The sequence below is a fragment of the Papio anubis genome, chromosome 12, assembly GCF_008728515.1.
Source record: "Papio anubis isolate 15944 chromosome 12, Panubis1.0, whole genome shotgun sequence".
NCBI lineage: Eukaryota > Metazoa > Chordata > Mammalia > Primates > Cercopithecidae > Papio > Papio anubis.
The window spans coordinates 31,447,779-31,474,330 of record NC_044987.1 but is presented as its reverse complement, the minus strand read 5'-3'; the positions used below and the strand labels follow the sequence as shown (position 1 = coordinate 31,474,330).

At 37.8% G+C, this 26,552-nt stretch overlaps 2 protein-coding genes across 3 annotated transcripts in view; one reads left to right on the top strand and one right to left on the bottom strand.

The window, feature by feature from the left end:
- Window positions 1–26,552, top strand: part of LOC103877852 (endogenous retrovirus group K member 7 Env polyprotein-like) — a 337,491-nt gene that overhangs the window by 298,446 nt on the left and 12,493 nt on the right. The gene's annotated exons all lie outside the window — the stretch shown is intronic.
- Window positions 11,254–21,400, bottom strand: MMP10 (matrix metallopeptidase 10). Its single transcript, XM_003910605.5, has 10 exons — window positions 21,259–21,400; window positions 20,268–20,509; window positions 19,977–20,125; window positions 19,386–19,511; window positions 17,382–17,546; window positions 17,052–17,196; window positions 15,959–16,092; window positions 13,624–13,783; window positions 12,802–12,905; window positions 11,254–11,645 (listed from the first exon to the last, which is right to left on the bottom strand). The coding sequence occupies exons 1-10, from the start codon at window positions 21,361–21,363 to the stop codon at window positions 11,545–11,547; spliced, it is 1,431 nt and encodes a 476-aa protein (XP_003910654.1). The 5' UTR covers window positions 21,364–21,400; the 3' UTR covers window positions 11,254–11,544.

Below are 26,552 nucleotides of genomic sequence, written 5' to 3'. Positions count from 1 at the left end.
TTTAGGATCAAATTCATACTGCCTTCTTCTACAAAAGAAATGGAAAAAACCTGGACATAAAATGTAATGCAATAATCCTATTAGGAAACTAGATAATGATTTTCCACATTAACTTTTGAAAATATCATATTTTTGTGTACACAATTTACTATCTTATCTATGTACCACTAAATATTTAATTTTTATGATAGCAAAATGAGGAAATTGGATGGTCTTTACTTTCATTTTTCAAAACAGCTCAATTTATGTACTAATACCAGAGAAGTCATCAAGGATTTTGGGATAACCTGCATCCATGGACTGCATACCTTCATCATACCGGGTAATAAAAATAATTAAAAATATCACACTGTGATTAATATAAAAACAATAAATAACACTTAATTTTCACGTAGAACTTTCCATGTACCCTTCACTGTCCTAAGTGCTTTTTATATGAAAATTCATTTAATTCTTACAACAAATCTGAGAGATAGGTAGTATCTGCACCTCAATTTTGCAAAACCCCAATGGCTGCTTTTCAAAATTATGGGTGGGTACATTGTTGGCATGAAACTATTAAGAAATTTTAATTGGAAGGAAGAGTGGGGCAAACTAGAAAAACTCTACGATATCATCAACCATAAAAATCTGATTCAAATTTTCTCTTGGGCTCTATGTTCTGTCCTATCAAGGAGAAATCCTTCATTTTCTCCTTTTTGGATGTCTCTAGTTCCTTTCGTGTGTTCTGCTCTTTATCTCCTTTTCAAATGCAAGCCAACAAGTTCCTTCCCTTGCTAGGCAGCAGTGTGATAACAGGTAGGGGACTGAATGGCTCTGGGCCTGGCTGCATTCATTTTCAGAAAAAAGGAAAGTTTCAGTGCAATTCGAGAACAATTTTAAAAGGCAACTCTCCTTCCACCAGAGTGATCTGATTTCCCAAGATTTCTGAGGGTATGTCTTTACCTCCAATACTCACTGGCAACAAAGAAGTGTGTTTGTCCAGTATCCTCCTCATAAATGGCAGCATCAATTTTCTTCACCCTTTCAGGGAAGCCAAAGGAACTGTAGATGTCCCTGGGGTATCCACTCAGCAACTGATCCCCCTGAACGACCCAGTACTTACTGCCTGTCAACAAAAAAATCTGCCATGAAAAGATTTGCCTGGAGTCTACTAGATATTAGACAGAATTTCCTCCAGACATTTACTTCACAAAAAGTAGATGGGGAGTTTTATTCCAAAGTAAGGTGCACTTGAGTAAGACCTTTCTTCGTAGTATAACCGGGTCACTTCTCAAGCTGCACAGGTGTGAGTGTGGTGGGCACCCTGCAGGACGGTGGGGTGGGAGGGGGATGGACACCTTCTACAGAAGACACTTCTGAGCTTTTGACTAGGCTGACACCAGACAAAGGATTCTGTATTTGTTCATTTAGTTACTCCGGAATGTCAATTCATCTTACATCATGAAGCCAGAGTATCTCTGCACAAATAGAAGTTACCACCTCATAGAAAGGCAGTTTGAAACTTCGTATATTTAAAAATCCTCCTTATTGGCAAGATACACACCTTATGCTAGTCTGTTTCAAGATTCTTCACTTATTTAAACTGGTTTTTAAATTTTTTATTTTTATTTTTTAGACAGAGTCTCACTGTGTCCCCTAGGCTGGAGTGCAGTGGTGCAATCTTGGCTCACTGCAACCTCTGCCTCCTGGTTCAAGCGATTCTCCTGCCTCAGCCTCCTGAGTAACTGGGACTATAGGCACGCACCACCACGCCCAGCTAATTTTTGTATTTTTAGTAGAGACGGGGTTTCACCATGTTGGCCGGGATTTTCCCTCTTTTTGACTAGCTGCAAGTGGTAACTGATACTAATAGATCTGAACGAAAAATGAATTCTGTTGCCCTAAGTGACCCAATTGGTTTTTTCCATTGTTTTTTCTGTGTGTGTGTGTGTGTGTGTGTGTGTGTGTGTGCCATAATAAAGCTCTCTGCCATTCTTTCTGTTAAGGATGAGCTTCATTTTCCCAGAAGTGATGGGAAAGCTTTTCCACGTGGATTCTAGCATGGTATCTATCCTACTTAGCCTTCTACCTTGTGGGATATTATTTGTTGTTTGCTTACTTGGTTGCCTCTCCTGTGTATATTTAGCTTACAACAAACCACTGCAGATTTAGTGCCTCAAAACAGTAACAATTAACTATCTGTCAGGATTCTATGGCTGGATCTCAACTGAACAGTTTGACTGGTTGTTTGGAATCTCTTTTGTGGCTGCAGTCAGATTGTTACTGGGGCTAGAACACCCCAGATGTTCTGGCTTCATCACAGGTCTGGTGCTTTGGTGGAGAAGATTGGAAGGCTGGGATCAGCAGGGACACCAGGGTCTCCCTCTCTCCTTCTTTTCATGAAGTCTCAGAGCTTGTTCCTCTTCAATAGAGCAGCCAGATTTTTTTCTTTACTACATTTAGTAACATTTTCCCCATGAATGCTTGAACACATTTAATCCAGGGGAGTAGGCTACATTTATTTATCCATTCATGTATGTCTTCCTCCGTTCAACAAATATTTTCTTAATATTTCCAGTCACTGAGGCTGGAGAAAGGAAAAATAGGCCAGTAAATTATTCATGCATGGAACCTTTAGTTGGTGCTGTAAGAGTCTCATACAAGGTGCTGCAATTACACAGAAGACAGTGACCTTATGTACAACAGAGATGTGTGAACAAACTTGCAACACATGATGGATAAGAACACATTCTCCCTTCTCAATTTAATATTTAATCAGAACTTCCCCATCTAAATGGAGTATTGCATGAAAGCAAACAGAAAAGGAGAAGTGAATGAATTTCTCAGGAAAAGCCAAATTCTCTCTTTCCCAAAGGACTTCTGATGCTTGCAGAGGCAAGGGAAATGAGAAAAGGAGGCATTTTCTAGGACAAATGGAATATAGGTCATCTTTTCCCAGCCAAAATGAGGCTGGAACTCCCTGACCATCACAGGGCTCATGCACTAGCTGTAGAGAAGTCATCACCTCAGTGCTCCTGGTGCTTCCTGCCAGGGATCCCCTAGTTGACTCAGTAGCCTTAGAAACAGGAAAGGGGCACTCCTGATAAACTCAGGAAATCACCATTGTGATCACTGGGATTTAGCAAGAAATTACACGTGATGTCATCTTCATGAAGACTCATACAATAAGAAAACTGGTGGTTATTCAGTATAGTGCTTGACAACAATTATGTCAAATACCGAATGCTTTACTGAATGCTTTACTGAAACAGCAATCTGTGTATATGTCCAGCAAACAGATCAAATTTGCAAACAGATAAAAAAGCAAAGCACAATAGTAGTGCTTAAAGTAGAAGCACTGAACTCTAGAGACTCACCTTCATCCTACTACTTCTCCCTATGTCCCCTCTAACATAACCCCCAAATATCGTGGAAGAATGGAGCAAGTTTAAAAATCACCAATCTAATAGAAACCCCTCGCTTGTCAAATGAGGAAACTTAGAGACATGGGCCTTCCATCATTTGTTCCAGATCATGCATCTAGTGAAGAGCACTAGAATTAGAGCTGTTGCTTTCTATTTCCAAGTCTAAGCCTACTACACTAAGAATTTCATTTCGTATCAATGAATCTAACATGGATTAGATTTTGTTTTCTGCCAAATATCATGTTATTTAACCTATTGGAATTCTGTGGTATTTTGTAGCTTTCTTAAAGGACGTCTCATATTTTGCCTTATGCTTGACTATCTGTCTTTATGTATGAAATTTTTTTTTTACAGGGTAGAGATATATTGTTATAGACATGTGTTTTATAAATTGCGCTAATACAACAATAATCATTATTTCCCTGACTTCAAAAACTTACACTGTGATCAGGTATTATATGGAATAAATGGTAAACAGAGATACTCAGAGAAATGCAGCCCATGTCCTTGGTGTGTAAGGGGGGAGAATGTGTTCTTATCCATCATGTGTTGGAGGTCTATACACGCATCACTATTGTACATAAGGTAATGCTTGGGTCACTGGCTGGAGAACAGAGCCTTCTTACTCTAAAAGAAAGAATATAAAGCAAGCTATTAAAAATATAAGACAGCATGATACAAACCCCAAATGACTGGCATTCTAAATTGCTGCCCTGAAAATTCTGAAAAATTGTGTAATCATGGGCTTATGGAATGTTGAATGGGAGACAGAACTTGAAGGTATGATTTTGGGTATGAGGTAGATAGAGAGTTAGCGGGTAGAGATTGGAAATCCAACCCTACTCCTAACTGGGTATGAAGACTCAAGTTAGTTCAGTTCTCTTGACTAGAAATTTATAATAATAGTAATAAAATTCCCCCAATACCAAAATGGTTTTCAGAAGAATTAAACAAAATTATACATATAACATATATCTACTTCGGTATTTGTTACAGAGTATTTCATGATTGCCGTTTTTTTTCTTAGAGTTAAAAGATACTTTTTAAAATGTATAATTATGACTGGGTGTGGTGGCTCACGCCTGTAATCCCAGCACTTTGGGAGGCTGAGGCAGGCGGATCATGAGGTCAGGAGATCGAGACCATCCTGGCTAATATGGTGAAATCCCATCTCTACTAAAAAATACAAAAACAAATTAGTTGGGCGTGGTGGTGGGAACCTGTAGTCCCAGCTACTTGGGAGGCTGAGGCAGGTGAATGGTTGAAGCCAGGAGGCGGAGCTTGCAGTGAGCCAAGATCGTGCCACTGCACTCCAGCCTGGGTGACAGAGTGAAACTCTGTCCCCCCCCCAAAAGAAGGTTTTAATTATAGTGGGTGTAAATATACAGTTAGATAGAAGGAATAAGATCTAGTTTTTGATAGTACAGTAGGATGACTGTGATTATAATTCGTGGTATAGTTCAAAGTAGCTAGAAGAGAAGAATTAGAATGTTCACAACATAATGAAGGGGTGAATGTTTGGAGTGATGAATGTCCCAATTGCCCTGGTATAAACATTACACATGGTATCCATATGTCAAAATATCACATATACCCCCAAAATATGGACCACTGTTCTGTAACGGTAAAACAAATAAACAAAGCACAAAACCTAATTAAACTCCCTTACATTGCAAATGAGGAAACTGAGATCTTGAAATTCTTAGTTGTTTTATTTCTTAGAAAGCAAAACAATGTGACTATGATTCAAGGGACAGGGTTAGTTCATTTTAGGGGGATTTAAACTCACCACAGGAAATGACTCTTGAGGAAATTGTTGCTGTGCAGTTAAATAAAGCAAGGATAAAACAAATAACATCTGCTGAATCTCCATAAGAAACCAAGTTGAATCATCTGCTTTAGAGATTTGAGAGCATTGCTCAAGAAGCAGCTGTGTTACCAGGTATTGCATCACTGTATAATCATCATTGTTATCATCGCCATCATCATATCTGTGAGCCAAATATGATTTTAAGAACAATTGTGGAGGTGGCAAATTTCCAAGCGAGATAACTTACACTCTAAATTCACTCACCATGCGTTTGTCACCTTTTAGTTGCAGCTAATGGTGATGCAGTGACATTCCATTAATTTGGCTGGGAAGGTCTTACTAGTATGCATAAATATAAATCTGTTTCTAAATATAAGTAGGTCTGTGATTCACCATGTCCTTGTTCTAGGGAAGAAGTTAAAGAGTTAGTTCCTGCTGCTGAAGCTGCAGGGATTAGAGGTTTAATGTATCTTCAGCTACCTCCTTTGATTTAATCCTTAAGAAACCAAACAGGCTGGGAGCAGTGACTCTTGCCTGTAATCCCAGCACTTTGGGTGGCCTAGGTGGGAGGATCGATTCAGGCCAGGAGTTCAAGATTTAGCCCGCAGCCAGCATAGAAGTCTCTACTAAAAAAAAATATATATATATATATATATACCTCACATATATATATCTTATGTATATAGCTGGGTGTGGTGATGGACCAGCTACTTGAAGCTAGGGGCGAGGGGTAGCGAACCTGGAAGTGAACTTGCAGTGAGCCAGATCAGCCACTGCATTCAACCTGGGTGACAGAGTAGGAACTCAGTTGCCAAAAAAAAAAAAAAAAAAAAAAAAAGAGAGAGAGAGAGAGAAAAAGAAACCAGAGCATTTCTTTAGTGCATGCTTGTTTAATTGATGAAGTAATTTTTCCTTCCTATTTTATTGCTGCTGAGAAAATATACTACACATGTAGTGGTAACGTGTGTTACTTAGCTAAGTGAGTGGGCAATTTATTTCTTATTTATGTTTACTACTTCAAAAAAAGATTTGATGGGTGCAATGAAATGATTATTAAACGAGTAAATGTGCTAAATGAGTGACTAAATGAAAAACAATGACTTACAAACTTTGGGAAGAAATTTTACTCTATTGTTTCATTTACTGAAATGTTTCATTAATTTTATACTCAATTACATAGAAAGTTGATACTTCATATATTTTCTCTAAAACATAAATTAATGTGACTCCCTTTCTTTGACTCTCTCAGATGTTCCCTTGAGATCCCTCAAACATATTCTTTAACATCTCCATGCCATTGCGTATGTGACTTGCTTCCCTTGGAATGCCCTTCCTCTCCAGACCTCTCCAGATGCCTGTCAACTAAAACTCATTCTTCACATTCTGAATTTGACGTTACTTTCTTCCTAGTTCAGGGGAGCTATGCATGCTTTAATTTAACAAACAGAGATTTACGGAGTAGCTACCATGTATCAATCTCTGAATTACAGTGGAAAATAACCAAAGGAAGTTGCAGTCCAATGTAGGATGAATTTGAGGGGATAGTTAAATAAAGAGTGGTAAGTGCTGTGACTGGAGTGTATCTTGGAAATGTACAGGAAGTACATGCAACACAGCTCAGGAGGGCCAGAGAGTGCATCTCAGCAAAGAAAAGTTCTGCAGCCAGTCCTGAGAAACAAGGCAGTAGCCAGGCAAGCAGACGCAGATGGATGTGTGGGAAAGCTTTTGCTGTTGTGGAAGGTTTTGTTGTTGTTTATTTGCTTGGTTGCTTGTTTTTTGTTGTTGTTTCTCCCCACCTTTTAGCCAGAAACCATTGAATTGGAAGGGGTGTTTATTTTACAGAGTCAGAGGATTTTTTTTTTTTTAATACTTTACCTCTTAAGTTCTTGCCCTTTGGCTCTCCACATAGATGCCTACTACTCTTGGAAGCCCCCTCATCTCTCAGCATTGGGGGCAGAGCCCCTCCTTGGTGACCCCACAGCTCTGTGTGCTTCCCCCATTGTGGCCATCACGCTTGGTAGTGTATCACATAGACTGCTTACTTCTCCATCTCCCTCTGGAGAATATACGCTCTGTAAGAGTTTGGCCATGTTTGTGAAGCTCTGTGACCCATATGTTAAAACGTGCAGGTTTGTCACATATATATACATGTGTCATGTTGGTGTGCTGTACCATTAACTCGTCATTTACATTAGGTATATCTCCCAATGCTATCCCCCCGACTCCCCACCCCATGACAGGCCCCAGTGTGTGATGTTCCCCTTCCTGTGTCCAAGTGTTCTCATTGTTCAATTCCCACCTATGAGTGAGAACATGCAGTGTTTGGTTTTTTGTCCTTGTGATAGTTTGCTGAGAATGATGGTTTCCAGCTTTATCCATGTCCCTACAAAGGACATGAACTAATCCTCTTTTTATGGCTGCATAGTATTTCATGGTGTATATGTGCCACATTTTCTTAATCCAGTTTATCATTGATGGGCATTTGAGTTGGTTCCCAGTCTTTGCTATTGTGAATAGTGCCCCAACAAACATATGTGTGGATGTGTCTTTATAGCAGCATGATTTATAATCCTTTGGGTATATACCCAGTAATGAGAAGACTAGGTCAAATGGTATTTCTAGTTCTAGATCCTTGAGGAATTGCCACACTGTCTTCCACAATGGTTGAATGAGTTTACAGTCCCACCAACAGTGTAAAAGTGTTCCTGTTTCTCCACATCCTCTCCAGCCCCTGTTGTTTCCTGACTTTTTAAAGATTGCCATTCTAAATGGTGTGAGATGGTATCTCATTGTGGTTTTGATTTGCGTTTCTCTGATGGCCAGTGATGATGAGCATTTTTTCATGTGTCTGTGGGCTGTATAAATGTCTTCTTTTGAGAAATGTCTGTTCATATCCTTTGCCCACTTTTTGATGGGGTTTTTGTTTTTTCTGGTAAGTTTGTTTGAGTTCTTTGTAGATTCTGAATATTAGCCCTTTGTCAGATGAGTAGATTGTGAAAATTTTCTCCCATTCTGTAGGTTGCCTGCTCACTCTGATGATAGTTTCTTTTGCTGTGCAGAAGCTCATTAGTTTAATTAGATCCCATTTGTCAATTTTGGCTTTTGTTGCCATTGCTTTTGGTGTTTTAGACATGAAGTCCCTGCCCATGCCTATGTCCTGAATGGTATTGCCTAGGTTTTCTTGCAGGGTTTTTATGGTTTTATGTCTAACAGTTAAGTCTTTAATCCATGTTGAATTAATTTTTGTGTAAGGTGTAAGGAAGGGATCCAGTTTCAGCTTTCTACATATGGCTAGCCAGTTTTCCCAGCACCATTTATTAAATAAGGAATCCTTTCCCCATTTCTTGTTTTTGTCACGTTTGTCAAAGATCAGATAGTTGTAGTTGTGTCGTATTATTTCTGAGGGCTCTGTTCTGTTGCATTGGTCTATATGTCTGTTTTGGTTCCCGTACCATGCTGTTTTGGTTACTGTAGCCTTGTAGTATAGTTTGAAGTCAGGTAGCATGATGCCTCCAGCTTTGTTCTTTTGACTTAGGATTGTCTTGGCAATGTGGGTCCTTTTTTGGTTCCATATGAACTTTAAAGTAGTTTTTCCAATTCTGTGAAGAAAGTCATTGGTAGCTTGAAGGGGATGGCATTGAATCCATAAATAGGAAGAATCAATATCATGAAAATGGCCAGAGTCAGAGGATTCTTATAAACTAACTAACAAAACTTTGAGGCTGGAGTGGGAAGGAGAAGTTGATAATCCCTAATTCCTTCTTCAGCTTCCTCTAAAATCTTCTGTTTCACTGATTGTGTCCCACTTTCTACCTAATTAACTAGTGTTAGACACTGGGTGTGGTGAGAATTCAGTGGTTACAATTCAGCCAGATGCATGATGACTCTCTGGCCACAGGTTTCTGCAGTCTGAATGCTACCTACACCCAGAAAGAGCTTCTGGTAACATCTCACTGATTCTTCTTTTCCTTGTCTGTTTCATCCAGAATCCTCTAGACTGTAATTTTTCTCTTTTTCCTGTATGCTATAGGCAAGTGCTCTTTAAAGTGTGGTCTGTGAATCAGGGATGATTCATGAATTGTAATTGGTGTGTGATAAGCTCAGCAATCAAGCATGCTTTCACAACAATTTGATAAAGTAATTTAATGTCTATTGGATCTAGTCTGATAATTTAAAAACTGAACATTTAAAAATGTCTTTGTCATCTCATTTTCATAGTAATTCCCTTTCACTATATTTTACAAAAGTATCCATGGTGAACTGGAAATGTAAGGAACTGGTCCTTCACTACAGATGGCTTGAGAAGCACTGCTTTGGGCCATAGAAGTAACTGACACTCTCCAATATTTTTATCTCTCTCTGCCTGGACCACCTCCCTCCTTCTTACCTCTTAAGTTCTTGCTCTTTGGCTCTCCATATAGATGCCTACTACTCTTGGAAGCCCCCTAATCTCTCAACATTGGGGGCATATGCCTACTATACATATGTTGCCTACTACACAGTAGATATTCAGTGGGTATCTGTTAAATGAGTGGATTAATCAATGAATGATGGAGTGGAGGAGGAACTGCCATTCAGCCTCCCAAAACCTACTTCATGCAAGCACTTCCTTCCCCACTTAGATAGAGAGTGGTTAGGTAGACCAGTTTGAATTCTCTGCTCCTGGTCCTTAAGGCATGAAGGCCTGCCTGCAAGGTTGTCTGCTATACCCCAGGGCTTAGCATGAAACTGGTCTCCAGTTTACTCTCCCCTCCTTGATCTCCAGACTGCCCCTTAGGTGGCCAGTCCCAGTGGAATTTCCTAATGCAGTCTTACATTTTATTACCTTAATCCTTTCCTTCTTCACTCCCTTTGCTCCTCCTCCCCCACTGATCAGATTTTTGCCTCTCGGCCTTCTCATACCCGAATCACCTTCCTGCAATTCAAATACAGTTCACATGTTCATCCCTACACTTGTCTTATCACCATTGTGTCACCCTTTCCCTCCTCTCTGTCTCTCTTTGTTCATCTGCCTGTCTTTCTGTGTGTGTGTTTTGCTCTAACTCTACTACTCTGTCTCTTAAAACATGCATATTTACCATATGTCCTAATGTTAGTCAATAGCAAGAAAGGAACATTTATAACTCACACACTCTAAACTTATTATCATGCATTATTTTATTAATGACTGCAAATTCTGTGTTCTAGTGCTGCTTGGTGCCTGGAAAAAGTGGTGAGTAAAATACAGAAAGATAAGAGAAAGATACCCCAAATAAAGTGAGAGCATTAATGGCTATTCATTTCTACTTCAAAATTTTGCCTTGAAGCCCATCCTAGACACAGTCATGTGTCTCTCTATGTCAGGGGTATCATTGCCAGTTATGAGCTCCAAAAGCAGGTGGGATATTTCTGCCTCCAGACTTTCTTTAGCAGAAATGGATTTTGGCCTGAATCATCTGAATAATTGCTATGTAGCTGAGGCTCCAAATAAGGCAATCACCCAACATATTAGATATCTATTGCTGAGTAGAAAATTACCGCATGTGCACATGCGCTCTTATCACCCAGGGGCTTCCACATACAAAATGGCAGCAAGAGAATATTCTAACAGGAGGGTGAGGGTGAGGGTGAGATGAGAAATTTAGTCTGCAGAGCAGGAAAGGAATCCCAATAAAGAAAGATTTGGGTTAAAACAAGAGGTGAGTGGACTCCAAACTAGTTTTATTTCCCCACCTGTAAAATTGTAAAGTCTATTAAATAATATACTTGGTTCCCAGACTCTAATGTTCTAGAGTTCCATTTTTCCATTCTGCTTTGATCCTTCCTAGATACAGAACAACTGTTGATTTACCTTCTTTGTTAGGTGTGTAAGGAACACTTACAATATCTATGAGATGAAAAAGAAAGATCCTGTTGGTGCAGAGAATAGGAGAGGGTATGTGACAGCCACATGGCTCCTTTATAGTGTGTGATCCTACCACATCTACTGGCAGAGTATCTGTCAAATAATCAGACCCCAGTGTGGTCAGGGTATTGAACACGAACTGTTCTAGAAAGTAAGGAACAGGCCCAAAATAAAACTTTTTATTGAAGAAGTAATAAAACATCTATAGAAATACATTCTCTCACCTATTGCACATGAGTATTTCTTAATTCTGTTGAACGTAATTCAAAAGCAAATGAAGAATTCCAGAAACATTCTTCATGACACATGCAGATGTCTGCAAGGCTCCTTTTCTTTAACCATAGAACATGCAGGAAAAATTAATCATTTTGGCTCATAATACATTAGATGAATAATTATTAGATTTATTTAAAACACCCATATCAGTTTTCCCCCTATCTTGTCTAGCAATGTAACCAGCTGTTACTCTTCAGTATGCGTGTCACCATCCTGGCATTGGGGTCAAACTCAAACTGTGATGATCCACTGAAGAAATAGAAAAATCCTGTAAATATAGAGAAGGAAAATGAGGAGACATCTTCAAATATGTCATTTTGCAACATATGTAACTTAGATTAAGTACAAGTTAATAACGGATGGCATTTATTAAGTGATCACTCTATGCCAGGCACTGAGCTAAGTGCTTTACATGTTTAGCTCAATTACCCTTACAAAAAAGTGTAATGTGTTATTAATGAGAACAAAACTAAAAATTAGGACAGTTTTGTAATTTTAACAAGGTAGCATCTGTAAGGAAGGAGGGAGGGAGGACTCCATCTCATCTGACTCCAAAGGAAGTGCTCTAAAACATTATGTTATACTGGTTCTAAATATATAACATTCTGTAATATTTTGAAATCTTGTTTTCCTTTCTTTCCAACCTCTCCTCTTCTGCTAGGTCCTAAATTACAGCTTAGGAGACAACTAGACCCAAGAGAATTAGACAAATGATAAATGAGCCAGAGGTCCATTTCCTGCTTTGCATCCGTCATGGTTAAGTCATTTTAGTAACAAGATCATCAGCCTCATGAGCACTGGATTGTCAAGCACTGGCAGCTCCCTCCAAAATTCCTTCAGAGTAATCAAGAACAAGTTTTGCTTTCCTATTTACCCATTACCATGAATCACATTTTACCTATTTTGAGCATATGGGAGGGCTACTATTTTTTTTACAAATGACTAATGTAGGAAATTGCAGACTGCAACAGAAGCCCAGACAAGGCTCCCCTGGGATGGGATAGAAGGAAAGGGACAACAGGATGGGATAGAATAGAATGACAACCAGCCATTAGTAAACTTGGCTCACATAGATTGTATTTTTATACCAACATAGTGACCTGAAAGATAATGGCTTCTGTGTGAGAAAGTATCCTTTGATTTTATGTGCGGGTATGAAACAGAGACTTGGAAGCTATTCAGGAAAAAAAAAACCACACACACACACACACACACACACACACACACACACACACAGACACACACACACACACAAAATTTAAACCCACTTTGCATAAATTGGAAAGTTAAGATTTTCAGGAATTTGGAGTAAAAAAGATATCAGACTGAATGATTTAAAAACTGTTTTGATTCTGCACTTCATTTTGAAATCATAAAAATGCCTGGAGATTCCTGCATTGACAATGAAATAAGGGTCTTCTTACCAAATGCCTGTAATACCGCATCGACCTTAGGCTCAACTCCTGGAAAGTCATCAGCTATTAGTCTAGGGAAGCCTTGCTCCATGGACTGGCTATTTTCATCAAATCTAAGCCAAATGAAAGAAATACAGTTCAATGTTGCGTAGTAGTCCCATTACACACAATAGTATAATGTGATGTTGATTTTCCAGTGTGGAATCCTAGACAAACTTTTTAAGTTGTGTAAAAAAGTGTTAAACATTTTTAGAGCTACAAGAATAGGTTACTTTCCTGGGCTTACAAGTTTAACACATAAAACAATACTTTCCCAGAAACAGGAACATTCTGTCATTTTACAGAGGTTCCATACATATGTCTGAGGTAAATTTTCTAAGCCTGGACACACAGACCCCAAATTTCTATGTGTCTACCACAAACACATAAAGACTGTGTAGACATAATATGCAAAATGAATTAAATCACTTAGCTAAAACTAAACCTCTGGTTCTCAGTCACACTGGGACCCTGTAGATCTTGTCTCCAAAGCCTGCCACACCTGGGCTTCCTATGGCAGCCACATGGTGACTGGAAACGGGATAAGAAGGGAATGTCCTTGGACCTCAGCTGGCCTCTCCTGATGTCTTTTGGTGTCTGAGTATATGGCCCAGTGATCACCGCTCTGAGAGCCCTTTGTATCCAGGAAGTAGAACAATAAACTGTCTTCCTCATAATCATAAATTTTGAAGTTAGAGAAAGTTAGAGCATGGGGGTAGGGAAATATCCTTAAAGAAAGAAAATAATTTTCTTAATCAGGCTTCATAGAAAGTCATTTCTCTTGCATCTCACCTCCAGTATTTGTCCTCTACAAAGAAGTATGTTTTCTTCTTTTCCTTGTCAGAAACAGCTGCATCAATTTTCCTTATGGTTGGAGGAAAACCCAGGGTATGGATACCTCTTGGGTAACCCGCTTGTACCTCATTTCCTCTGATGGCCCAGAACTCATTTCCTGTTGAAAAAACAAATCCAATAAATTTTACATGAAGCCGTTGATTTTAAAAATGATTATAGTGCATTGTTGTGGTAAAGAGGAAGTCTTGGTTTTAATTCCAACCTAATAATGCCCAGTTCACAGCCAGTCTTTAATAAATACCCCCTGAATGAATGAGTGAGTGAAAGAATGAATAAATGAGTAGATAACTCTGATTCATTGCCCTTTCTGTGGCTTATATATTTGTATCTGTAAGTTATGGTTTATTTATAGATCAGTTTTAGTTATTTCTTATAATTGCTGGTGACTTTTTAACCTGAATTTCTCACCTAGACCTCTCTCTCTTAAGTTTCATACCAATAGATCATTGCTTATTGTACACTTCCTTTGAGATATTTCACAGTCACCAATTCAAATCTGTGCTTCCTCTGAACACTATTGGAATTCATTCAAATTCTAGTGAGTTAGGACAACAAAATCCCATCCATCTCTCTGCCTTTACTTTGTTACATCACTCTCCAGGACCCCAAGCCTGAATTCCTTCTTCACACTACTGCCAGATTCACTAATCTAAAATGCCCATCTGTTGTTTATCTCTCTTGCTTCATCTGAACTGAATGACTTTTATGTGTCTGAGCAGTTCCAGATATGCTCTTACTTGGCAAAAACAATTTCTTCTTTCTTAGAGACCTTTCTACTTCCTGTACACTCAGCCGATCTCTGCACAGCAAAAGAGAACTTCAAGACCCATCCTAACGTCACCTCCTCTAAGGGATCTTTGCTGAGCCCTGGATATGAGTCAGATGCTCCCATGGCACCCTTCCTTCTCTCAGTACCAGCACTTGTCATACGTAGGCTGCCTATGGCTTCATCTCTGCTGCCCCTTCTAGAATATGAGCCCTTTTCAGTCCCGACCTCCACTAATGAGCATAGTGTCTGACACAGTGCAAGTGATATGTAAATGTGAGATACATTACTGGATAATAATATGTTAGAGTTATAATTCTTTACAATTTCTATTGCAATTTCACATTCATTTAATCTTCACAAAAGTGAGATTGCCAGAAATAAACATTTTTAAAATCTTCATAAAGCTTGACATTTAAAAATATTCCAATATCACCTATAAGTCTAGGGGGAAAATAAAAATGAGAAATTAAAGAATTAAAATTGAACAAAATGAAAATACTGCATATCAAAATTTGCTGAATAAAAAAGAAGAAATGGTTATTTATAGGTATAAATGCTTATATTAGAAAAGAAAAAAGTTACAAGTTAATAAGGTAAGTATCAAACTTAAGCTATAACAATAATAACAGGATTAATTAAAAGTAAACAAAACTTAAGGCAACAATAAGGATATGAACAGAAATTAGTTAAATGGGAAATCAAAATATAATATAGAGGATAAATAAAGCCAAAAGTCAGTCCTTTGAAAAGATCAATAACATTATTACATATATTATGAGATTGATGAAGAGAAAAAGAGAAAGGCAAAAGGGTTCAGTATTGGGAATGAAAAAGAGAACAAAACTTCAGCAATAATTCAAATTACAACAAAATAATTTTCCAAATACTTTTTACTGATGGATTTGAAAACAGACAAAATTGGCAAACTTTTAGAAAAACATGTTAACAAAACTGACTCAAGAAGTAATAGAAACTCAAATAGCATATTACCAATAAAACAAATTGAAACCGTAGTTTAAAAATCTGATAAAGAAGCCGCCATACCTGAATAGCTCCATTAGTTAATTTATCTCTCCCTGAACTGATACTACATCTTACTGATTAAAGTTTTATAACACAGGGCTTTTCTCCTTATCTAATAAGATGGGTTCACCAGGAGCATCCTGGCTATTCTTGGTCTTTGCTGCCGTATAAATTGTAAAACTAATTTGTCAAGTTCCATGAAAAATCTTTTGGCATTTGAAATGAAAATGTCTTGTATCTATAGATAAATTGACATTTTTACTATATTGCATTTTTTATCCATGAATATGGAATACCACCTATTCACTTAAGAGGTCTCTAAAATAAAGTTTATAATGTTCTTTGTATAAATTTTATTTAAGTGTTAGCACAAGGTCTTGCAGTAATCTAAACTTTAATATAATGGAGAAAACTCATGTCGATAAAATTTTCACAATAGGATTTATTCCAGCAAGTTGAAAATTCTTATATAGTACTCACCTTTAAAAATAAAAACAGTATCCCTGCTATTAACTTCATATGCAGCATCCAAATATGACGGGAGAGAGGGCCAAAATGTAGAAATCAAATGAAATTCAGGTTCAGAGTTCCAGTGGGATCTTCGCCAAAAATATCTGTAATACATAAAATTACTTGCAATTGTCTTTCTCCTTTAGCTATGTGAAAAAAAGTATTCTTTTAAAAAAAAATCCATGCTAATTCACGCATTCATAGAAGTCTATGTTAAACCATCCTCCTGCATGTGATTCCAGGGTAATAAAATTGATGGCAGGACTTGTGACTGGTTCCAATAAAATTATTTAGCTTGGTTCCACTCTGAAAGTCCATAAACAGTGTGTATATTATGTCCTAATATTTTAAAAAATATTATGTGCGTATTGATGCTTGTATATGAATAGAACATTTCTGTAAAGAGTTAAAGGAAATTGGTGGCAGTGGTTACACATGTGAAGGGAGCTGGGGGACTGTAGCCCAAAGACTAGAGAGAGATTGTTTAACTCTGTATCTTTTGGCAGTGTCTAAATATTGTGCCATAAGCATATATCACTTTTTTCCAAAAGTAATTAATTTAAGTAGTAGCAATTTTTAGCAAAGGGAAAGATATCACCCTGTTTCTAAGGATTCACCAGTGCTTTCTGAAGAAGTTCCATGATTTATTTATATTTTAAAAAATGAACAAAACAGACATAACTCCCTGCCTTAATCAAGCTTACAGTCTAGAATCATCCCTTGTAAGTGTAAAAAATGACCTGGACAATTCTAACAGGATGTTAAAAATTCAACAAGAACTAGATCTGAATGATTTTAAAATATAGAGAAAATTTTGTATTTAAAAAAATCTCTGTCAAGCAGAAAAAGTAACTACCGGGTACTAGGTTTAGCACTGGGATGACAAAACTATCTGTACAACAAACCCCCATGACACGAATTTACCTATATAACAAACCTGCACATGTAGCCCTGAACCTAAAATAAAAGTTTTTTTAAAAAAACCTCTATCAAATTTCTGTTTTCCTTTCTAAGCACTGTACATCAAAAGAATAGACAGAAAAATATAATTTTCTGGTCTGACCTGTCTTTAAAGAACAGATATTCTCCCCTCAGAGTGCTGATGGCATCGAAGGACAAAGCAGGGTCGCACTTGGCTGGCGTCCTAGATCCTGAAGGGACGGATTTCGTGGGCACCAGGGGTTCCTCAGTAGAGGCAGGGGGAGGTCCTAAAGGAGACAGATTTGGGGATGCAAACATTTAAAAAATGTGATGCATCTGTCAATTTGTATGCCTTTCAAACATTCTCAAAGTGCTTCAAGCTAAATCAGAAATACTTTAGGTAGCATTGGAAAGCTTTCTTGAGGACTGTCATTGCAGAGCTACAATGCCTAATTTTTCCAGCGTCACTCACCATAGAGAGACTGAATGCCATTCACATCATCTTGTGAAAGGCGGAACCGGGTCAGCTCCGTGAATGAGTTGTAGAGTGGGTACATCAAAGCTTCAGTGTTGGCTGAGTGAAAGAGCCCCAGGGAGTGGCCAAGTTCATGAGCAGCAACGAGGAATAAATTGGTGCCTGTATGACAACCATAAATGTTCAGAATCCACCAGCTATTTATTCCGTAAATACACATACAGAACATATACCAGCTGTGCAGGCCATCCTTGAAACCACATGGTCTTTTCAGTATTTGTGGATTGGTTCATTGATTGGCATATTCCATACTTTATAGAAATTAATGTGTTTTTCAAGGTTGACTTTAAGTCAATATATAAGACAGTTTTTCACCGTATCGCTCCCTAGATTCCTCCTTGGTCAGGAAAACTAAGACACTTTTCCTATATTGACAAATGAGAAGCATTATTTCCAAAGATTTTTTCTTTGAAAGGACAAGACTAATATCCATGTCAATAAATATAACTCTTCGTTGTCTAAAAGTAAAAAGTCATTGTTCAAATTTAGGAACATGTGCCAGTTGCAACCTCGGTTAAAATTAATCATATAACATTTATGTTGCTCCCCAAACTTTTAGGCCACAAGACTGTAGTTATTTCTTGTGGAGTTTAGTCTGATTTGCTCTTCCTCCTCTTCATCATACTCAAGTAACTGTTTTTTTTGAGACAGAATCTCACTCTGTTGCCCAGGCTGGAGTACGGGTTCAAGCGATTCTCATGCCTCAGCCTCCTGAGTAGCTGAGATTACAGGCACGTACCACTATGCCCAGCTAATTTTTATATTTTAGAGATAGGGTTTCACCATGTTGGCTAGGCTAGTCTCGAACTCCTGGCCTCAAGTGATTCACTCACCTTGGCCTCCCAAAATGCTGGGGTTACAGGCATTAGCCATCGGTGCTCAGCCATAATAAAATAATTTTTGATTGTCAAAAATCTTCCCAGTAATAAGTGCCATTGGATGTGTACAATCTTTAGTTTAAAACAGAAACATGCCCAATAACAGTTTTCTGCAGCACAAGCCCAGCTAGATTCAGCTTTTAAAAAAATATTATAAAAAGAGTTTTATTGAATTTGGTAGTAGATATTTGACCAAGGCTCCAAGAATTGTGCAGAAAAGAACAATTGTTCAAATAAAAGGCAATCATTTCATGCAACACAGATTTCAGTCTTGTGAGACAGAGTTGCCCAGGTTGGAGTACAGTGGTGCAATCTCGGCTCACTGCAGCCTCCATCTCCCGGGTTCAAGCGATTCTCATGCCTCAGCCTCCTGAGTCTTGTACTCAGGAAAGATGTTCTTTGCATTTACATTAAAACTCCCAGGCACTCTCAGAAATAGTGATTGTTTCAACAGTGTGTTTCTAAACTTTAGAAGCCATTTTAAAAATTAAATAGCATACAGTTAATTTTTGTCATTATGTTTAGATGTAAAGTGTTTCAAAGCCCATTTAGGGGGGAAAAACCCCATCTAAGCTAGAGATAGTGACATGTTTATTTAAAAATATGATCTAACAGTGTTTTTTTCAGTTCCTGGCATTTTCTCCTGATCTCTACTTTTAAGTAAAAAGGAGGCCAATGAGAAGAAAGAAAGAAAACTTAAGGGCAAATTTTAGGATTGAAACTGATTTAATGGAATTCATTGTACCCTAATCATTTGCCATTAAAGTGATGAAAAACATTAATTATGCTGATCCTCAAACCCCTACAAGATCCTGAGTTGTGGAGATAAGTCTGAATGGCTTTTACAATATTGTACTTTGGTGGGGGCAAACACGAAAATACAGACATTTTATAAAATTCTTCAATAATGATTGAAACAAACAGTACTTCTGTTTAAAGCTCAGGCAATAAAAAAATTCAGTTACTAGTATATTCCATTTATTTCTCATTCTAGATAATCCAATTATTTTTGGGTAGGATTAGACATTATTCCTGAAATGTTCCTGAGAGGTTTACAACCCACCTGATGCATCTTCTGTCCAGTTTTCATCATCATCAAAGTGGATATCTCCATAAAGCCCAGGTCCAGGTGGATAGGCATGAGCCAAGCTGTGTCCTGAGCCATCAAAAGAGTAAAAGTCTCCATGTTCTGATAGGGAAAAAAAATTAATGGAAATATAAGGGTTCAGAATTTATTTTTACCGTGTTCCAATAAAACAACAGTAGATGCTATAGTCTGAATGCTGGTGTCTACTGCAAATTCATATGTTGAAACTCCATATTCACTGTGATATAGTATTAAGAGGTTAGGTCTTTAGGAAGTGATTAGGTCATAGGTGCTCTGCCCTCATGAATGAGATTAGTGCTTTTATGAAAGAGGCTTGAGGGAACCTCCTGGCCCTTTCTATTGTGTGAGGACACAGACGGTACCATCTATGAAGAATAGGTTCTCATCAGACACCAAATCTGCTGACACCTTAATCTTGGACTTCCCAGCCTCCAGGATTGTGAGCAATAAGTTTCTGTTGTTTATAAATTACACAGTCCAAGGTATCTGGCTCTAGCAGTCTAAACAGATTAATACACCAGATAAATGGATGCTTTATTTGATTACCTTTAACTGCAAAAGAGATCATTATATCAGCCTCTCCTTCATACAGCCTGGAGAAAGTGAGTGGAGTCACCTCTTCCCAGACTTTCACAGCTTTCTCAATGGCAGAATCAACAGCATCTCTTGGCAAATCTAGTGTATAATTCACAATCCTGGAGGAGAAAAATTGAAGAGGATATTATTTTCTCCTGCCATTATGAAAAATTGTTAAAGAAAACTTTGTGTTACTTATCCAAATATGACAAGTAACTTATAAAGTTTCAATATTATGTGAAAACTACTCTGAACCATTACCTGTATGTGAGGTGGGTTTTCCTCCACTTCGGGATGCCAGGAAAGGTGTGGAAGTGACCAACATCAGGAACTCCACACCTGGGCTTGCGCATCACCTCCAGAGTGTCAGAGTCCAGCTTCCCTGTTGCTGCCAACCCAAGGAACTTCTGCATTTGTTGGATTTTTTTAACAATGAGATTACTCTCCTTTCTTCTAAACTGTTTCACATCTGTTTTGAGGTTGTAGTAGTTTTCTAGGTATTGCTAATGGAATAATGAGTATAATTTTTAAGTCATTTTTTACGATTTTCCATCACTTACCCAACTTTTATAATGCATCTTAATTTTCCTCTAGTTTCTTAAAACAAAAGTCGATCACACATTTAATTTGATTTTTTTCATTAAGACTCCCCATTTCATACAAATTTTTAAATTTTATTGCAGTGTTAGTTTGCTAGTCAAGTAAGGAATTTGGGATTGGAAATTCAGGTCTAGCATTACTTTTGTTTGTTTTTAAAGAAACCCTCTTTTAACACAGTTTTGTGAAAAGTTAGAATACTAACCTTTTCCACTTACATTGTTATTATAGACTTGGTTTAAGACTGAAGTGCAGTAAACTCTTTTGTCCAAATATGACAAGTAAAAATATAAAAACTGTTACCTGTTGTGATTTAAAGATCAGACTTAGCATGCTCCCCCTCCCCAATAATTTTAGCTAAAGAAATTCTAAAGCCAGAGGAGTTTCATATATTCTCCATGTGTTCTTTTCACTTAGCCACAAATATACTGCTACTATTTTATTGTAACCTTGAGTAATTATATGCCCTTTCTGAAACTTTCTTTTCTTCTCTGTTAACTTAAAAATAATTTCCACCTCCAGCCTGCTAATTATTCTCTGGTGCTACAGTTTTCTAACAAAGTGATCTCTAGTCTAATCATCCTGCTTTGTGTTGGAAGGCGAAGTAGACACACTGGGCTGGCCAGTAGCTGCATTAGATGCCACCATTAATTACCTGGGCAAGATCGCTGTTGGAGTCCTCCTGTTTTGCTGCCCCACTCAGAGGATAGGCAGAGCAGACTGGCAGACACAACAGCACGAGGAATGCAAGATGCATCATTCTCACTGTCCTTATCTTCTCTGTCTACTGGGCTTCTAGCTCTACCCCCTAGTGTCCTTTCTTTTATACAGAGACAATGCTTAGGTCACCAACAGTATGATTCATGCATATGTTTTTTAAGTCTGAATGCTCACAAACTTTTAATGTAATGGTGATACAGCCTACATTGGTATTTTCCTTCAACCTTCTAAACTCGAAAGAATGATTAATCCCCAGGAAATGATTTCTGTGTTTGTAAAGACAAGAAAGAATTGACTAGGTAATTCATGTCTGTGTATTTACCTAAAGAGAACTGATAAGGTTGGTAAAATGCCAAATGTTTAGACATTTTAAAATCAGTGCAATTTTCTTTTAATAAGACTATGTTTTAAACTTAAATATAAGCAGGTAAGAATTAAGTAGGTCAATGGAAACAAATTCCAAATATAGTTGTGGTCTAACTGTGGGAACTGCTATCTACAAAGATATTAAAACAAATATTTCACTTCTTGAGTTCTTGTTTACAACAGCTGTTACTGATTTTCGGATGGATTTATTGGCCATGGAGTAGGGGTATTGTGAGAAGGACATGGAGCATGTAGAGAAAAGAATCCAAAGAGTGAACCTTTGGTCTTCACTCATTCTCCATTTCCCAGTGTATAATTATGTTCAAAGTAACTGCTCCATAAAACTTGTTAAATGGAAAAAATTAAATTGCATGTTAGACCAAAATGGTCCTTCTACCTTCCTCCTCTTCTTTGCTTTAAAAATTTCTTTTCATCCTTTCTTTCTCCTCTTAAGGTACAAAGGAGGAGATGGATTGAGATCTGTAATGGGAAAAGATTTCAAATCCTCCATTTCTTTCACATGTCTAATGATCTACCCCTGCCCACGAATAGTATTTTCTTTCTTGTTTTCTCAGTCAAATAAAGTGCTTTTTACACAGTAACACAGTAAGTCTGCAATAACTGTTTTGCCAAATTAACCTGTTAGTATAAAGAACCCTGAAATTCTTGTAGTAAAGAACTATATTTTTCTCTTGCTAAAGATAAATTAATTCTACCATGTCTGAAGTATATAATTGCAAAGTGATGAGAGATTAAAATAATAAGTGTGCAGGAATGATCTTTTCAGTATCACCCACCATCCACACCCTACTTAGGGTAACCTGGACAGGTGGGACTTCCAGGAACCAAGAGGCTCTGAGACTTCCAAGCCAGAGTTGGGGAGAAACTGGGATATACACTGAGCCAGCCAAGTCAACTTGTGGCTTACTGTTGCCAAAGAGTTTGCTCTACAGTGTGGGCACATCGGCTTGAATATCAGAGGGAGAAGGACAGATAACCAGACTCAAATGAAGTCAGCTGGACATTGAGCAAGAACAGTCAGGCACTGCATGATGTTTCAGTCAACAATGGACCACATATATGATGGTGGTCCCATATGATTATAATGGAGCTTGATATGGTTTGGATCTGTGTCCGTGCCCAAATCCCAAGTCGAATGGTCATCCCCAGTGTTGGAGGTGAAGCCTAGAGGGAGGTGATTGGATCATGGGGGCGGATTTCTCATGCCCATTTAGCACCATCCCTTCGGTTCTGTTCTTGTGATAGTGAGTGAGTGAGTTATCATGAGATCTGGTTGTTTAAAAGTGTGTAGCACCTCCCCCTTTTCTTTCTTCCTCCTGCTCTGGCCATGTAAACTGCAAGCTCCTCTTTTGCCTTCCACCATGATTGTAAGTTTCCTGAGGCTCCCCAGAAGCAGGTGCCACCATGGTTCCTATACAGCCTGCAGAACCATGAGGCAATTAAACCTCTTTTCTTTATAAGTTACCCAGTCTCAGGTATTTTTGATAGAAGTGCAAAAATAAACTAATACAGAGCTGATAAGCACCCATCAGCTATTGTCATTGTAGCCATCATAATGTCAGAGTACAAGGTATTACCCATGAGTTTGTGATGATGCTGGTATAAACAAGCCTACTGTGCTGCCATATAAAAGTCTAGCACATGCAATTGTGTACAGTACATAATTCTTGATAATAGTAATAAATGACTGTTTATTCATTTACTATACATTTTGTCATTTATTTTAGAGTGTACTTCTTTTTTTTTTTTTTTTTTTTAAATTACCCGTAAAACAGCTTCAGGCAGGTCCTTCAGAAGGTATTCCATGGTTAGCGCCCTATACGGGCATTGTTACCACAGGAGATGACAGCTGCATCAGTGTTATTGCCCTGAAAGATCTTCTAGTGGAACATGATGTGAAAGTGGAAAACAGTGATATTGATGATCCTGATCCTGTGTAGGCCAGGGCTAATGTGTGTTTTGTGTCTTCATTCTTAACCAAAAAGTTTAAAAAATAAAAAAAATTAATGATAGTAAAAAGCTTATAGAATAAGGATATTGAGAAAAAATATTTTTGCACCTCTGAAATGTTTGTGTTTTAACATAAGTGTTATTACAAAAGAGTCAAAAAGTTTGTTAAAAGTAAAAAGTTTATAAAGTAAAAATGTTACAGTAAGCTAAGGTTAATTTATATTGAAGAAAGAAAAATGTTTTTATAAATTTAGTGTAGTCTAGGTATACAATGTTCATAAAGTCTACATAGTGTACAGATTCACTCACCACTCATTCACTGACTCACTCAGAGCAACTTCCAGTTTGGCAAGCTTCATTCATGGTTAGTGCCCTATATAGTTGTACCATTTTTTATCTTTAATACCATCTTTTTATTGTATTTATCTATGTTAAAATATGTGTAGATACACTAACACTTATTATTATGTTACAATTGCCTCCAGTATTCAGTTGAATTTCATGCTGTATAGGTTTGTAGCCTAGGAGTAATAGGCTTGCTGGGCATGATGGCTGACACCTCTACTCTCAGCTACTTGGAAGGCTGAGATGGGAGGATCACTTTCCCCAAAAAATTTTTAAAAGGCTATACCATATAATCTAGGCATGTAGTAGGCTGTACCATAGAGGTTTGTGTAAGTTTAATCCATGGTGTTTGCACAATGGAGAAATTGCCTGAGGACCTGTTTCTTAGAATGCGCCCCCATTGTTAAGTCACACATGACTGTGTATAATTAATTCAGGCCATTATTTTGTCATCTGTAAAATGGAGTGGATGTAACCACACTCACAGGGTTAATATGTATACTTTATGCTGGGGAACAGATCTCTTTTTATTTCACTCCAACACCTTTAACAGACAAAGCTTGTTGGCCCGACAAATCTATGACAATGCCCCTAGGCACTGATTTGACAAGTTGTGAGATGCCCATTTTCGCTTGAGTCATAACTTTATTAGTGTTGACACATCCTGTTAATGGATTTTATTATGTGGTAATGATACAGTCAAAGTTTACACTGTAGTAATAGCTACAACTATAATTGGGAGCCTATAGGGTAGCACGTGCCTCACAGAAACGATGTTAGTATGTAAACTTGTCCTGCATTAAACCATGACACCTGGAAGAAATTAATGACCTGGAGCAGGTGAGTCCTATGTTTGTCTTTAAATAATTAATTACTTGTTAAACCTACTGAAGTATGTATAGGGTCAGGCAAGGAAGCATACACAGCTCATACTTAAAGAAAGGTGAAACCCTTGGTATTGAGGTTCCACTGTATGCCAGTTCTTAAATGTGAGTTATTTTTAAACTTCAGAGCAATCCAACAAATTGAGATTAGAAAAATTGAATAAAAAGCTCACGATCAAAAGCTAACAAGTGGGAAGAGATTATTCAGAACTGCCAGAAAAAATCTTCAAGACTACAACTTGGACATTTATCAGAAACCTCTTGGCTTCATTCCATATCTTTGCTATTGTGAATAGTGCTGTGATAAACATATGAGTGCAGGTATCTTTCAACATAACGGTTTCTTTTCCTTTGGGTAGATATCCCACAGTAGTGGGATTGCTGGGTTGAATGGTAGTTCTATTTTTTTGGTCTTTGAGAAATTCCCATGCTGTTTGGAATACTATGCAGCCATAAAAAAGAATGACATAATGTCTTTAGCGGTAACATGGATGGAAGTGAAGGCCATTATTTATGTGAAATAATTTAGAAACAGAAAATCAAATACCACATGTTCTGATTCACAAGTGGAAGCTAAATGATGTGTACGCATGGATATACTGTGTGGAATAATACACACTGGACACTTGGGAGGGTGGGAGTGTGGGAGGGAAAGAGGGATGAGAAATTATCTAATGGGGGCACAATGTCTTCTATTCTAGTGATGGTTGCACTAAAAGCTCAGACTTCACCACTATGCAAAACATCCCTGTAACAAAACTGCACTTGTACTCCCCAAATATGTTTAAAATAATAGCAATAATAAAAGTTTTAAAACAATCTCTTGGCTTGGACTTTGGCTCTTCCCCAGCTTTTTTACTTTTATGTCTTGACACTTTATCTCTCATTCTTGAACTCACCCCTGAACATGCCTTCAATTTATCTCCTTAGCTTCTGTTCTTTTGTCCCAACTCTCTGATCATCCGGCTAATACAGCTGCTTCATTCGATCTATGTTTACCTGTTCTGTCACTTGCAGCTCCTCTTGGGCTGTGCTGCACAGATGTGATCCAGACAGAGCGCAGGTCTACAATCCATTGCAATTTCAGTAACTGACTGAGAAATGCGTAATGGCTTTTCACTTCCAGTTTATCTAACTCTTGGGAAAACCGGTTAGCTATTAATTTTCAACACCCAAATACGTCTGATTTTAAGGTTGTACACATACACATATAATGCTGGGTCAACCGTGGTGTGACGCTGACTTCAGTATTTTGCAACTTCTTCTTTTGTTGGAAATTACTGGTTTTTACACAGACTCATAACTAGTGAAAAGTTCACCTCTTGCCCACGCTTTTAGTTCCAATTTGACTGCTTTACAATGGGAACACAGTTTATTGTTCGATTTTTGTTCATTTTTTCTCTATTCTGATAGTTTAGCCAAACATTGCAGGTCACTTATGCTTGCTATAGAAAATACTATCAATCGAAGGAGGCAAAGTATCAAAGTAGGGGTTAGACAGACCTCAGATTCATGACTTCAGTGTTGTGAAGATTAGAAAACATAATTTTATGTTGTGTCCTATAATGGCCATTATTATTTTAAAATACCTAAACACATAAAATAATCCCAAATGAATGTGGTTACTGTATTTCCAATGTGTAGGAAATACAGTTAACAATGT

Excerpts from the sequence above, each read along its gene's own strand:
- MMP10 (XM_003910605.5), bottom strand. The coding sequence starts at position 21,363 with ATGATGCATCTTGCATTCCTCGTGCTGTTGTGTCTGCCAGTCTGCTCT. Across the intron at positions 17,547-19,385 it reads CTGGACAGAAGATGCATCAG|GCACCAATTTATTCCTCGTT; the intron begins GTGGGTTGTAAA and ends GTTGTCATACAG. Across the intron at positions 11,646-12,801 it reads TGCGGTATTACAGGCATTTG|GATTTTTCTATTTCTTCAGT; the intron begins GTAAGAAGACCC and ends CTATATTTACAG.